We start from the raw sequence: 14045 nt of genomic DNA, 5'->3' as shown, positions 1-14045 counted from the left end.
GATGAGGGCAGTGGCGGCGTCGAGCTGGGTTGCATAGAAAGAGACGTGTCATCATTTTAAGTTTTTAATTTTTTAGTTTTATATATTTCTATTTTTTTTTTTAATTAAGATTGACACATATCATCATTTTATTAATGGTACTGACTACACATATCATCATTTTTTTAGTTTTATATATATTTTTAATTAAGATTCCTCATATATATATATATATATATATATATATATATATATTTGAAAACAATATGCACGTCAAATTAGAAAAACACTAAGAGAATATCAAGAAGAACCGTAACATCTCTCTAATAAGCTTATCAAATGAGTTGTATGAGTTAATATGTGCTCGAAAAATAGAAAAATATTGGAATGATATAAACAATCAATGATGAGCATTAAAAAAGGATGAAAATTTCATTTCTTGAATTTTTTACTAAGAAATTAAATTTTATTTATTTATATATTAATCTATCTACAGTCTTTTTAAATTAATTAATGATTTTCAAGTTCAATTATGAAGTGAAATTAGGGGTCCACCATTTACTAATTCAGCGTTTTCATAATAGCCTGTTTGCTGCTGCTCTAACACCTTCAAAACAACATGAATAACAGACAAGCAAAAAAGGGTAGCTGATAAGATCGGTTGTATTTGTCAAAAAGAAGATGAATAATAACAAACGACCATTTTCATTGACTCTTGCAGCCAAAACTCGACAGCCTACGACGTAGATAGGAAGAAAAAGAAGCATCCTCTGTCTCTCTGATTGTAAACTGAAAAATGACGTGAATGGGATGGTTCATTTGTCTTTTATTTCTCTACAAAATATGATCAAAGATGATCTAGAAAAACCCCATGTTTTCATCTTAAACCCAGATTTATTTCAAGATCAATGGAGACTAGCTCTTTGCAAACCTTTAGCTACCACCAGATCAATTTGTTTCCTTTTCTTCTAGCTTGCTTGCATTCAGGCTCCTCTTTGTTTCATTGAAGGAGAAAGCAAAATGACCCAGATGACCGTGAAAATCATTAAGCTGTATGGTAATTGTAACGCTCCACCCCAAAGACATAATATTGTCCGCTTTTGATTCCCTCGAACTAGACTTTCTAGCAGATTCATGGTCATCACGGCTTTAAAACTCATTGTTGTCAAGAAATATGCGAGTATAAATATAAGCACATTCCCATCCCTAGGCGATGTGAGATGCCACAATCACCCTCTCTTGGGACCTAGCCTCCTCGCTGGCGACTCTTATGCGCTTGTACACGCTCCCCAATCTCAGGCTGAAGAATGACTCTTATGCCATTTGTAACACCTCGCTCTAAATGACATTGATATTGTTTGCTTTGGGCCTCAGTCCACAAGGTTTTGTTATTGGCTTTACCACAAAGCGGACAATATCATACCTTTTAGAGCATGGTGTTACAGTAATTGTATAAACATTATACTAAATAGCATGAATTACTTTATTTCATGAATTACTTTATTATAATACTTTCTGAAGAGATCAATGCATGGTGGGCTAGCTATACTTTATGGCATGACATCTAGAGCCTGTTTCAGTTAATGCTTCGAGTATTTTGTTTCTTTTATTCTGCAAGATATTTTTTTGGAGGCAGACATATGAGCAGAATCAAACAAACAATCACTAAGTCAAAAAGAAGGTCCCTAGCGGATTTTTCTGGTCTTCCAACTCATCTTTGATGCAGAACATGTTCTACCACACCACCTTAATTTTACCCCGGCCCATTCCTTTCACAAAGTCAAGAGGTGGCCTTTGGGAGGGGGAGGGGGTGTTTTTGTTGTTAGAGCATCATGTGTGATGATTGTTTTTGTGGCGAATTTAGCACATAAAGTGCTTCAAGGATATGGTATCCCATCCCCCTCTTCTTCATTGACCCGCTCCCCATACAAAAGGAGGCCAGTAAAAAGGCTCGACTTCCAAATCATGATGCATGCACTGAATCTGCCATCACTCTTAGTCCAAATTATATATGTGTGTGGCTCGTAGATATAGACGTTTTAATCTAAACTGAGTTGGAGAAAATTGGTATGTGTCATTTGAGTACATGAGAAGAAAAACACATTTTTTTTTTAATATAACATTAAAAGAGTTGGAGGTTATTCTATTCAAACATGGGCTTCTCACGTGCTAAGGGACGCGTGTATGACAATTTTGTAGACGGAATTCGGAGCCTGTTTAGGAGGAAAACTCTATCGATCAATCCCCAAGCAACAATGTTTATGAACAGTTCTGCTTGTTGTTGAAAGTTCATGGATAGCTAGCATTTCCTCTGTTTCTTTGATTTTTTTTACTTATTTACTTCTAATGCTCCTCATGGCCTGTCAAGATCAAGCTATGGAGCTATCTAAGTGGAAGATTAGCCCTTAGAATATTACAAAAGGAATAAAAACACCCAAATAGTTAATTCAGCATCGAAGAATATGATATGGAGAATTGGGTTCTCATATCATTTGTTTTTTTTTCCTTCTTTTTACCTTTATTGATATGCTATGTATCTTCCTTTCTTAGTGGAAAGCAACGGAGTTATTTCACATAAGTAAAGTGAAAACAAAATAATAATAATAATAATAATAATAATAATAATAATAAATAATAAATTACAGTGCTAGAAAGTGGTATATAAGTTGTTCATTTCACCATCGCAAATTAAGATTATTATATATATATACCTGATCATATGATCACAAGCAACACATAATTAAGGAGAAAGTGGACAACATAAGAGAAAAGGCAACAGTGAAGCCACAATTACAAAAGTTTTGACTACTTTTATTCTTCATAGCATCATAGCAAGCAAATATTTACATGATACATTGCAGGAGATCTACAATATAGGTGGGGAGGAAGCAAGGAAATTCACCATTGTGAATAGCCCCTCTACTTGATTCCAATTGCAGTCCCCATCACAAGACAACAAAAATAAAGGTGGAAAATACACATTGTCTTCAACTTTTTGCCACCACAATCTCCCACTCATAGGCAAATCCTTAAAACAAACAACAATGCTATTTAGTAGATTGTTAGACACAGTTATACAACTGGGATAAATCAGAGTAATTCATTGTCACATCATTCAGTTGTACGACAGTCGTATAATAGTCTACTTGATATCATTACTTTGAAATAAAACACAACCATATCTTTGCATGTCACAACATAGGCTAAACCGAAGGCTTCAAGAGCTTTGGCTTTTATTGGTTTTCATGCATCCACAACGTTGAAAGGGGTTGACCCTTTCTATAATCTCTTAACCTTAGAAGCAAATGAGCAAGAATCCCACACACAAAGCCAAGAGCAGCACTTGATCCCACTAGAGAAACTGCTGTACAAAGAAGCATGACAAATGATTCCTCCTTGGTATTCATGTCCCTTGAAGCCATGGCAAGCTCAATTCCAGCGAACAAGAGCAGAATCCCAAGGACACCAACAGGAAATTGGCTCAAAATCTTCACCAAAGAGCTCCCTAATACCAAACCCAAGATCAATTTTGCTGTGCCAAGAAGGGCCACGCACCCACCACTCCTCCCACCAAACTTGTACTGCCCGGCTAGCCCGCCCGAGCCGTGGCAGCTCGGCATGGCTCCGAACCAGCACCCGATCACGTTCATTAACCCGACGGTCACCGACAGTGACGTCGCCGAGAAGTCATTTCCCGGAAAAAGATCCGATGACAGCTTGCAGACAGCGATCACGGAATTCAATATTGACAAGGGAAGTTGAGGAATTGTACCCTTTATGAACCCTTCCTTCCATGCATGCTTTGAGATGGACACTACTTCCATAACAGACGGCCCAAATTTGATGTCATGCACCACGTTAGGCTCTCTTATAAAAGCCAATACAACACCCAACACAAATATAATAAAGGCTGAAGGAAAAGCTAAGATAATTTTTCTGAAATTTCTTCTTTTTCTTCTAGGCCTTTCTTCATGAACACCCAAATCAACATTTGTTTCTTCATCTCTTTCGCCGCTGCATTTCTCTCCTGCACCAGTAATAATAACAATAAAACAAAAACAAACAATAGCCAAGACCAATCCATCCAGCCCGAGCCACTGCCTGTCCCCCTTAGCTTTTGACTTGGAAAAATCCTGTACTTTTCTGACGTATTTAACCGCAGTCAGTGCAAATGAAAAGCCCTGTGCCAGCTGAATTCCCCTAACAACAGGTAGAGGAATCAAGTTATACGCCAGCTTCATCAACCCTGTGACACCCAGAACAATTAGTATTCCCCCGGTCAAAATTCCAGCAGCCATGATCTCTGGGACGCCGAAACCGGGGCCCGCTAAGGCTGCTGCAGCGATGGACTTCATGGGCTGGACTGGCATGGGGACACCATAGATGGCACCAGTGATAATGTTGTAGACCCCGGTGAATATTAATGTTGTGCCTAGATTAAGGCCATCTACTAGTGTCAGGGCCAGCACTATTGGTATGTATGTGCCTAAGTCTCCCATTGCCCCATTCAATTCCGCCCATTTTGACTGGAAAACTAAGTTGGTTTTCACTTTGTCTACGATGTTGGCCGCAAAACCGGACATGGGCGAGCGGTGAGCGGTTTCAGGTGGGCCTTGGAAGGCATGGGGTGGTGAGATTTGCGGATTTTGGGACTCCATGGAAGTGCGCTAGTCACTGAGATTGTGAATGCAAATATCGAAGTAAATGTTAATAGAATTGTGCCGTATTTATACTAAATTCTTAGGTGAGGTGGGGTGAGGTGAGATGAAGTAAGGTTAGGGTGTCTTTTAGATTGATTCAGAGGCTGTCAAGTAAAATAATAAGATGTGCCATTATTGGTGGCCCAAGGGAATATGATCCTGTATTGTCCTTTACACAAAGTCAACAATTTCATTGATGATTTCCCGCCGCTAAAAATGAGTTGTCAAACACCTGGAGCCTCGTTAACGAACATTTTTTCAGAACCACTTGATCTTTTTTATTTCTTATTTATACTTAAATGTACGGCTCACACTTCAAATCTAAGGAAAAATTCCATGTACGTTCATCTTGTTCAAGTTTGAGTAGTAATTTTTAACACATTGACGTGTTTGAATAGTAAGCAAGTTAGTGTTAAAATATTATTTTATTTTATTTTTTTTACTTTTTAAATATTATTTTAATAATATTTTATAATATTTTAACATCGGAGCATATCGGTGTGCTAAAAATTACAACTCATGTAGCTTAAGTACTTCCTTCCAAATTATAAAGAAAATATAATAGGATAATAATTTATAATGATCATGATGCCATAATGATATTTTCAAATTTTTATATAATTTGACATTATATATATATATATATATATATATATATATGTATATATATCGGTAATAAAATAAAATGAATTATCTCTATTTCAAATTAAATGAAAATAAAATTTTATTCTATAAAATGATGCGTAAAAAAATAAAATAAAGGGTAAAGTTCACATACCCTCCTCAAACTACCACTCAATTGACAATGTCCCCCCTAAACTTTCAATTGTGACAATGTCCCCCCCAAAGTACCAAAACATTGTCAATGTCCCCCCCAAGACTAGCCATAGGACAAAAATGCCCCCATAGATTTCTCAATAAGACAAAAATACCCCTATAAAGTCAAAAAAAAAATTGATTTTTTAAAAAACAAAAAATTTTAATTGAAAGATAATATTTAAAAAAAAAAAAAATTTAAACAAAATTTTTTATTTTTTTTTTTAAACGGAAATTTTTATTCTTAAAAAAAAAAACTAATTTTTTTATTTAGTTTTAAAAAACAAAAAATTTCATTTTATTAAACGAAAATTTTATTTTTTTAAACGTAAATTTTTATTTAAATAAAATTATAAAACAAAAATTAAAAAAAAAAAAAAAAAAAAAACGAAAATTTTCAATTTTTATAAAAAAAAAAATCGAATTTTTTTTAATTTTTTTCTTATAAAATTGATTTTTTAAAAAAAAAAAAAAAAAAAAATTGGCCATCGTTTGGATTTTTTTTTCTTTTCTTTTTTGTTAGTTTTAGGTTTTTTCTAGAAGTTTTAGTTTTTTCTTTTCTTTTCTTTTTTTAATTTTACTAAGGGTAATTTTGTCATTGGGGGGAACATTGACAATTTTTGATAGTTTGGGGGGGACATTGTCACAATTGAAAGTTTGGTGGGGATCATTAATTGAGTGGTAGTTTGGAAGTTGTTTTGACTTTTCCCTAAAATAAAATAAAAAGTTTAATCGGATGATACATTGATATTGGATAACAGTGAACTGCACGATTGAAGATAACCCTATTGTTTGCTTAAAAAGGGAAAAAAAAAAAGGTATATATATATATATATATATATAAAATAATAAAAAAGTGTATATATATTAAAAAAAGGAATATAAAAACAGTTGACATTGAAAGAATCATTGAATTATCGTGCAAGGAATCGAAGCACAATATGCAAATTAAAGAAGGGAATCTCATTTTCAACTCAAATATGATAATGAGAGTAAAGTAAGCCCAAGCTTTCTTCATCAAATTTTAGATGGCTTCATTAATTAACTATATTAATTGAATAAACTGGATCGATGCAACTCCTTGAAAAAAAAAAAAAAAAATTATAAAAAAAAAAAATAAAAGAGAGAGAGATAGCCAAGTTTTCAATGCATAACATATAAGCCAAGTTGGTTGATTTAGTTACCCTTCACGCTTAATATATATTTATTAAATTCATTTCACACTTACATATGCGACATGTTTTAACTGATTTTTTATGTTAGTTATTTAAAAAAGAAGCGAAAAGTTTACATATTCTTCTCAAACTACCATTCGATTGACAATGTCTTCCTCAAAACTTTTCAATTGCGATAATGTCCCTTATAAACTACAAAAAAATTGGCAATGTTCCATCAATAACGAAAATACTTAATAAAATAAAAATAACTAAGTTTTTTTTGTTTTTTTTTTCCTTTTTCAAATTTATTGGAGTAGTTTTGTTTTATTGAACAAAATTTATGGTATTTTTGTCTTTTTGTTGGTGTTAGTAGGGGCTATTGTCAATTTTTTGGTAGTTTAGAGAGGACATTGTCGCAATTAAAAGTTTGAGGGATATTGTCAATTAGATAGAAATTTAAAGAGTATATGTAAACCTTTAAAAAAAAAAAAAAAAAAAAATTACTTAAAAGACGTCATGTCTTAAACCAAACCTTGGTTCCCCTTCAAGAAAAGGAATGACATTGATAGACAAGAGCAGGTTGGTAACCTGCATAACGTTACCTTTGATTTACCAGGAAAGGAACCAAGTGAAAAAGATCCGCAACAGCAAATTCAACAAGACAACAATGAGCATGTAATTAATTATGAGCTCATAATTAGGTGACCATGTACTTTTTTTTCTCATATATTAGTAAGAAAGTTTGAATATTTTATTTTTTTTATTTTTGGGGAAGCAGATAGTTGACAAGGAAAAACCAGACAATGAAGAACTCTCCCCACTAGCAGCAGCCAAAACAGACAAAAAGAAAAGAAAGATAAGAGAGAGAGAGAGATGGACAACCCAAGTGTGCACGAAAGGATTATAAAAAGTCAAATCTTCTTAGAAAGTAAACTTTCCTAATCTGGATTTTATTGTGCGTTTGTTCTATGGACATAAATTTACTTATGAAGAAAATATCTTTCGATCTATTTAAAATTGTGCCAAATGTCTATAAACATTTAAAATGCATATTAAAACACACATTTATATTTTCTTTATTAAGAATGACACATGTCGCCATTTTATTGGTATTAACGTGACATCTAACAGAATTTGTCAAATGTTTAATATAATTGGAATTAGGGAAAATTGTTTTTTGACATATAATAGGAACCTCTGATTTCACTTTCATATGACATGGAGCTATTTGTAATTTAGACCAACTAATGGTCTGATTTTGCATTTATCCTTACTTTTTATACTATATGAGCAATTTGTAATTTAGGCTAACTATAGTGACTAATTTTTTATTTATTCCATTTTTTTTTTGGTTTTATGTTTAAAAAATAGTTTAGTTTAGTTTTTTATTTTAGTTTTTAAAAGAATATGAGTATTATAGGAATATAAAAAATTTTATGGCCTTTTTGACACATTTTGTTTGTTTGATGGATCACTTTAACACATTTTAAAGATCATTGGGGCTCTTTTTAAAAACGACTATTAGTTGAGGGGCCTTTTTTATATTTTTCCCTCAGTGTAATGTATAACTTGTAAATAAGTGATAATTAAAGGGAATTAAATGTCACTTTTAAAACTTGGATAATCTAAGTGTCAAGGATGGTTTTTTTTTTTTTTTTTTTTTTTTTTTTTCTTAAAATGAGTTTTTTCAACATTCTGTTTTCTCCTAAAAAAAAAAAAAAAAAGATCTGTTTTCGTTAAAACATGCTATTGTAGTACTTTAGTAGTAAAGTTAAGCACATTTTAAGATTTTCCATTTTTGAAAAAAAAATTTAAAAAAACTATAAACTTAGGGTGAAGTAAAAGAGCACGCGGCGTCCTAAGCACGCCCCACATACTAAAAAGATATTATGGCTCAAAAGTACATGTCTGATGTCTCCTCACTCACAAGCATTTAATTAATTTAAAATATCACATGTTGGTAGGAGCGGCAAGTGGAGCTGCATCGACAAGATGCACCCTTCTGCGAGTGATCACAAGACCAACAAGAAAAAAAAGAACAAAATATCCTAAATACCATTGAAGGTATTCCAAGAATAGAAAGCTAACGAGAGACGGTCATTTTTGGGTGATAATATAGATGCGGTTAACGCTTTTTTTTGTATCATTATAAATGATATGAGAGCATTATAATAACGCCATGTGATATTAGAATACTGTGTGACATAACCTTGATGAGGAGGATTTAAGTGGGTAGATCATGAAGGTACTCATGAGTGGTAAGTCCCATATTGGTTTCTGAGCATTCAGAGTAGCTTCCTTTAGATTTTCTTAAATTTAGGAAACAAAACTATTTTCCGTTTTCCTATTGAAATACTTTTCACAATAGCTTCATTTTTTTTTTTTTTTTATATCAATTAAATATTATTTATTTACAAAATATAAGTTAATTCCTATTTTCCCTCAATTTGTTTACAAAGTTTCAACGCAATCCCCAATAAAAGGTAAAGAGATGATAGATGAGAGATGAGAGAGGGAAGCTGTTTTGGTTCCCTGCACATTGGGTAGAATTACTATAGCATTCGCAATGCTTAGGGAACCGATAGGATATCTGTTGTGGATAGTTTTTTATGATTTCTTTTTTTTTGACATTTTTCTTATATGTAGGAAAGGAAAGAGGTTATAGGGATGTTGCGCACTATAAATGTTGCAATTCTTTTGATTAATCATTTTGAGATAATAGCACAGATGTAACTAACGTATCTTATGCTAGCGAAAGTCAGTCGTTTATGGATAATAATGCAAATATGTATAATGCTTTTTCTTCGTCGTTACAAATAGTATAAAAGTATCCTAATAACTCCATGTGATACTAGAGTATTGCATGACATGCATAGCCTTGACGAGGAGGATTTAAGTGGGTGGAATTATTAAAACGCATTAGTGCTAAGTCTTACTTTGATTTGTTAGTAGATGAGATTGAACTTTTTAAACGATTCTTTGACTAATCATTTTGAGATATTAGCACAAACGTAACTAATGTTTTCTAGGCTTACATATTCAAAGAATAAAAAGGTATTCAAAAGACAACATATCATAGAAGACCATTACTGCAGAAACATGATGATGATGATCATCCTTTGGCCTTGCTGCTTCAAATCTCCTCCTTTGGCCTTCAAATATGATGATCAATTCATGATCCTCATCCCCTACCACTCACCATTGTCTACCATCTCGATCATCTTCTTTACTAACATGATTTCTCATATCATGACAACACTTGAGGGGCGGACGTATGTTGATGAGTGGGGGGACGAATGTCTCCCCAAAAGTTTTCAGAAATTTTATATTAGCATGTGAAATTTTATATATATCTCCAAATTTCGAAATTTGTCCCCCCAAATTACTGAAGATGTCCCCCCAAAACTCTCTCACCAAAAAATTCTTCAACAAATTGTCCCACCAATTTTTTTTTTTTTTAAATTTTTTTTATCTTCAGCACTCTCTCTCTCTCACCAAAAAATTCTTAAATTGTCCCCCAAATAATTTTTTATTCCTTTTGAGCAGCTTTGGCTGCACTCGAAGACGATGAATCCCCATTTTCACCAAAACAAGAAGGAAAGTCTACTTCAAATCACAAAAGGTGAATTCAAGCACCCATCACCCAAATGCTTCAAGATCAGCTTCTCAGTGCATCAACTTGATCTGGGTGTCTGATTTTTGAAGCCCGCACTTGAATATGAGCAAGAGAGAGAGAGAAGACTCAGATTTGCTTCACTGGCGAAGTCCTTGCCAAGTCCAAGATGACTCAAAAGAAAAATAGGCTTAGAAATAATAAAGAAAGAAGAGGAAGAATGGGTAATGATCAAGAGAGAGGGACAGCAGCTTGCTAAGTCATATGGTGGGGAAATACGAAGAAACGGCAATTATTGGGTATTTGCTGGATTTGGGTATTTCCAGATACACGCATGGAGAGAGAGAGCCCTCGCCAGAGTGGATTTGGCTTGTCTCAGACTCTCATATTTTCTTTTTTCTTCTGGATAATTTTCACGACTTAGTTGTTAAAGATTAAAATTAGCATTTTGACTTATCTAATTTGAGATTTCATAGGATTAAAATTTGGGTTATCTTAATTATTGCAGGCCGTAACATTGTTTTGGCTTGTCTCATACTCTCATGCTCAGCATTCTTGTAGTTGGGAGCTTCACGGCATTTTGTTAGGAGAAACAATTCATGCTCAAAGGTTTCTTGAATCATATAGGTTGTGCTTAGTTTATATTGCTAATAATTTATGCTAATGTGTGTTTATACAAGTTTTGTTTTTAACTTTCATTGTTGGTTAATTTGATGGGTTTTAATTCATTAATTTATTTGTCATTCTTTCACTTGTTAGTGGTAATAAAAATTATAATAAAATTCTAACAAAAATGACTTGTGATTTACTATGAAATTATATAAGTTCGGTAGGTGGTACTATGTTCACACCCAGGTAAGATAGTCACAATTAATATCTCTGGCCTACCCTTTTAATTAGAAAAAAAAAAAAAAAAATCGTCCCTCTACACTCAAAATCCTGGTTCCGCCCTTGTGAACACTACTTGACACCAATGTCCCATCAATGTTGGTGCAAATCACCGGCATATCTTTCCAATTAATCTTCCATTGCCTCCAAGCAGTAACCACCATCATGGCCACTACAACCACACTTGGGGGTAAAAACCCATCAATGATAATCTTCACACCCATTGACTCTAATCCAAGAGCCAAAAGGGCCACTCAGCAACTTAATAAAACATGACAAATTGGGAAAAAATATGTAAGGTGACGCTATCAAACAATGTCCAATATGGAATAAAAGGTTGCATTTTAGGTAATCTAACATCATGAAATTAATGAAACTCTAACCAAGTATATATTTAGAAAACCACAAATCAAGATCTCCTAAAGCAGCATATTAAAGACACATTACACATTGTTTTCTGGTCAAAAAGTCCAGTCATACTAATACATGATCAGTACTTATGAGGAAACTTTGTTTGAAAATGGAATTATTTGGTTGTTGAGATGCATTGAGCAACGATCATATTGGCTATAGCTACTACAGTATTATCATTGATTTGTTCTCAACTGAAGAAACATTCGTCCAACTTCCAAAAAAATAACCTATGAACATAAGCAGTGGAACCTATGAACATAAGCAGTGGATCATGTATTGATCAGTTTTAGTTTTAGTTTCTGATACAAGGGAGAGGATATACTATAATTTGTGCTATTTTAGGGCAAGCAAGCAAAAATGTATGAAAAAAGGTAAGGTAAGAGACAAAGATAAGAAGAACTCAAAATTCTATTGAACGGTTCATCACAATAGAATTATATATGGGAAAACCTTACATTCGGACATGGTGTAAATTGACACCAAAGCTAAAGCACAACAAGTGCACAAAATTAACTTACAACCAAATACACTGGATGAAGAAAAGAGAAAGAAGAAAAAAGAGAAAGAAGGAGAAAGAAGGAAAGAGAGAAAGAAGAAATGGCCGTGGGTCTGGTAGAGAAAGAAGAAATGGCCCTGGGTCTTCTGAAACGGCGCTAGGGCCAGACCCACGGCTGGCTGGGTCACCCTCTCCGGCACCGAGAGTCACCGTCTTTGGCGCCGACAATCATCTTCTCCGGCCTTTACGGTGATAAAATCCTTAAAGGGTTAACCTTCCTTCTTTAGGTTTTAGTTTTGAATCCAAAAACGAGTTTTGAGCATTAGAAATGAGTTTTGAGGCATTAGAAACGGGTTTTGAGGCATTAGAGATGAATTTTGGGCATTAAAAACAGATTTTGAGGTGGGTCACAGATGGGGGGTTTAAGGTCGTGGGTCTCCAAACCCACAGCGTCGTGGGTCTGGCCTAGGTTTGTCCGGCCTGGGTCTCGCGGGTCTGGCATCGCCGGCTACGAGGTTTTTTTTTTGATCTTTCTTATTTTGATTTGTTGTGGTTGTTCTCATTTTCATTTTTTATATTTTTCTTAAATTGATGATGTGTGACAATGTGATTGGATGCTGCAAAATACCACTTTTAAGTACCGACCGGATAGTAGGGGCTCTCATTATATATATGTTTAAAAAATACAAATAAATAAAAAAAATTTTATTACAAAAAATTTAGGGAAAAATCATATTTAGTCCTTAGGTTTTTATCTAATTTGGATTTAGTTATTGGGTTTCAATTTCAAGAATAAAGGTCCTTAGATTTTGCTCAAGTTTAAATAGGTCCCTTTATCACTTTATCGTCAAAATTAACAGTTTGTCATTTACCACATGTGTCTCATTTGACACGTCTATTAGAATATATGAAAAATATATAATATTTTCCGTATATTCAATATTAGGTTGATATCAAATATTCTCTATTTATGAGCCGATTGTAATCAAATATTGAGATTGTAAACATGTATTTATTTACTACCTTATAAATAGAGACATTTGTATTGTAGACAAATCAAGTTAATGAGGACAATGTAGTCCTTATGGCTATTTAGAGTTATGGATATAGGTATCTAACACCGAATCACTCGTAAATTCTTTGTATTATTTTCTCTCTCTTGCTTCTTATTATTTTCGTCTCATTATTATTTCAACATGGTATTAGAGCCAAGTTTTTGGTTCTTGTAGAATCCTACCTGTTAATCCCCACACCATCATATTCCACCAATTGCTTCTGTTCTCACCTAACCCGACAGATCTTTCACCGGTCATCCCAAATCAGTCCAGATATTCACTGTCCCAGTTTGTATGCGCTCTCATGCGCATCTAAAAGCTTCATTGCTCCTCCCCACACGCCAGACGCTCGTCACAACCACATGTACTATGCATGGATGGGTCAAACCAACCCACATCCAACATGTCATCAACTATCATTTATGCTTTTTGGCTTCCACTACCGCCGCTCCTCAGCCACTAACTTTGGCATTGTCTCGATCCAAGCCTGCCATCCACATACATATGCCGCCCACCATCATCAATAGCCATAAACCCAAAGGAGGGAGAAAGTAAAATGACCAAGATGACGTGATAGTGAAAATCATTAAGCTGTACGGTAATTGTCCGCTTTTAACTAGGAGTGTTAACGAGGTGAGCCTAAGTGAGCTTTCCTTGTTCGGGCTCGGCTCGTTTAAATTTTACTCGAGCTTAGGCTCATAATAAGTAGAGTCAAGCCAGCTCGCGAGCTGGCTCTTATATTTCACGTTTTTTTATTTTTATTTTTATTTTTTATAAATTTAAATTTCAAGTACTCTTAAACGGCTCAAGAAGCCAGCTTGCATATGAGTATTTGCTTAGTTTGGCTAGCTAACTATGGAACCTGAGTCAACACAGCAAGGCATTAGGTTTTGAAGAGAGATGATATGCATCCTTTTATAGATAAGC

General features: G+C 34.0%; 1 protein-coding gene across 1 annotated transcript; it reads right to left on the bottom strand.

Moving 5' to 3' along the window:
- Nucleotides 1-3080: 3080 nt before the first annotated feature.
- Nucleotides 3081-4653, bottom strand: LOC132190605 (molybdate transporter 1-like). The gene has a single exon (XM_059605640.1). It carries the CDS (start codon nucleotides 4635-4637, stop codon nucleotides 3213-3215), a length of 1425 nt encoding a protein of 474 aa, XP_059461623.1. The 5' UTR covers nucleotides 4638-4653; the 3' UTR covers nucleotides 3081-3212.
- Between the last annotated feature and the right edge of the window lie 9392 nt (nucleotides 4654-14045).

The sequence above is a fragment of the Corylus avellana genome, chromosome ca8 (genome assembly GCF_901000735.1).
Source record: "Corylus avellana chromosome ca8, CavTom2PMs-1.0".
Taxonomy (NCBI): domain Eukaryota; kingdom Viridiplantae; phylum Streptophyta; class Magnoliopsida; order Fagales; family Betulaceae; genus Corylus; species Corylus avellana.
This window is presented reverse-complemented; position numbering and strand designations above follow the sequence as displayed.

Coding starts and splice junctions, on each gene's coding strand:
- LOC132190605 (XM_059605640.1), bottom strand. CDS start 4,637: ATGGAGTCCCAAAATCCGCAAATCTCACCACCCCATGCCTTCCAAGGC.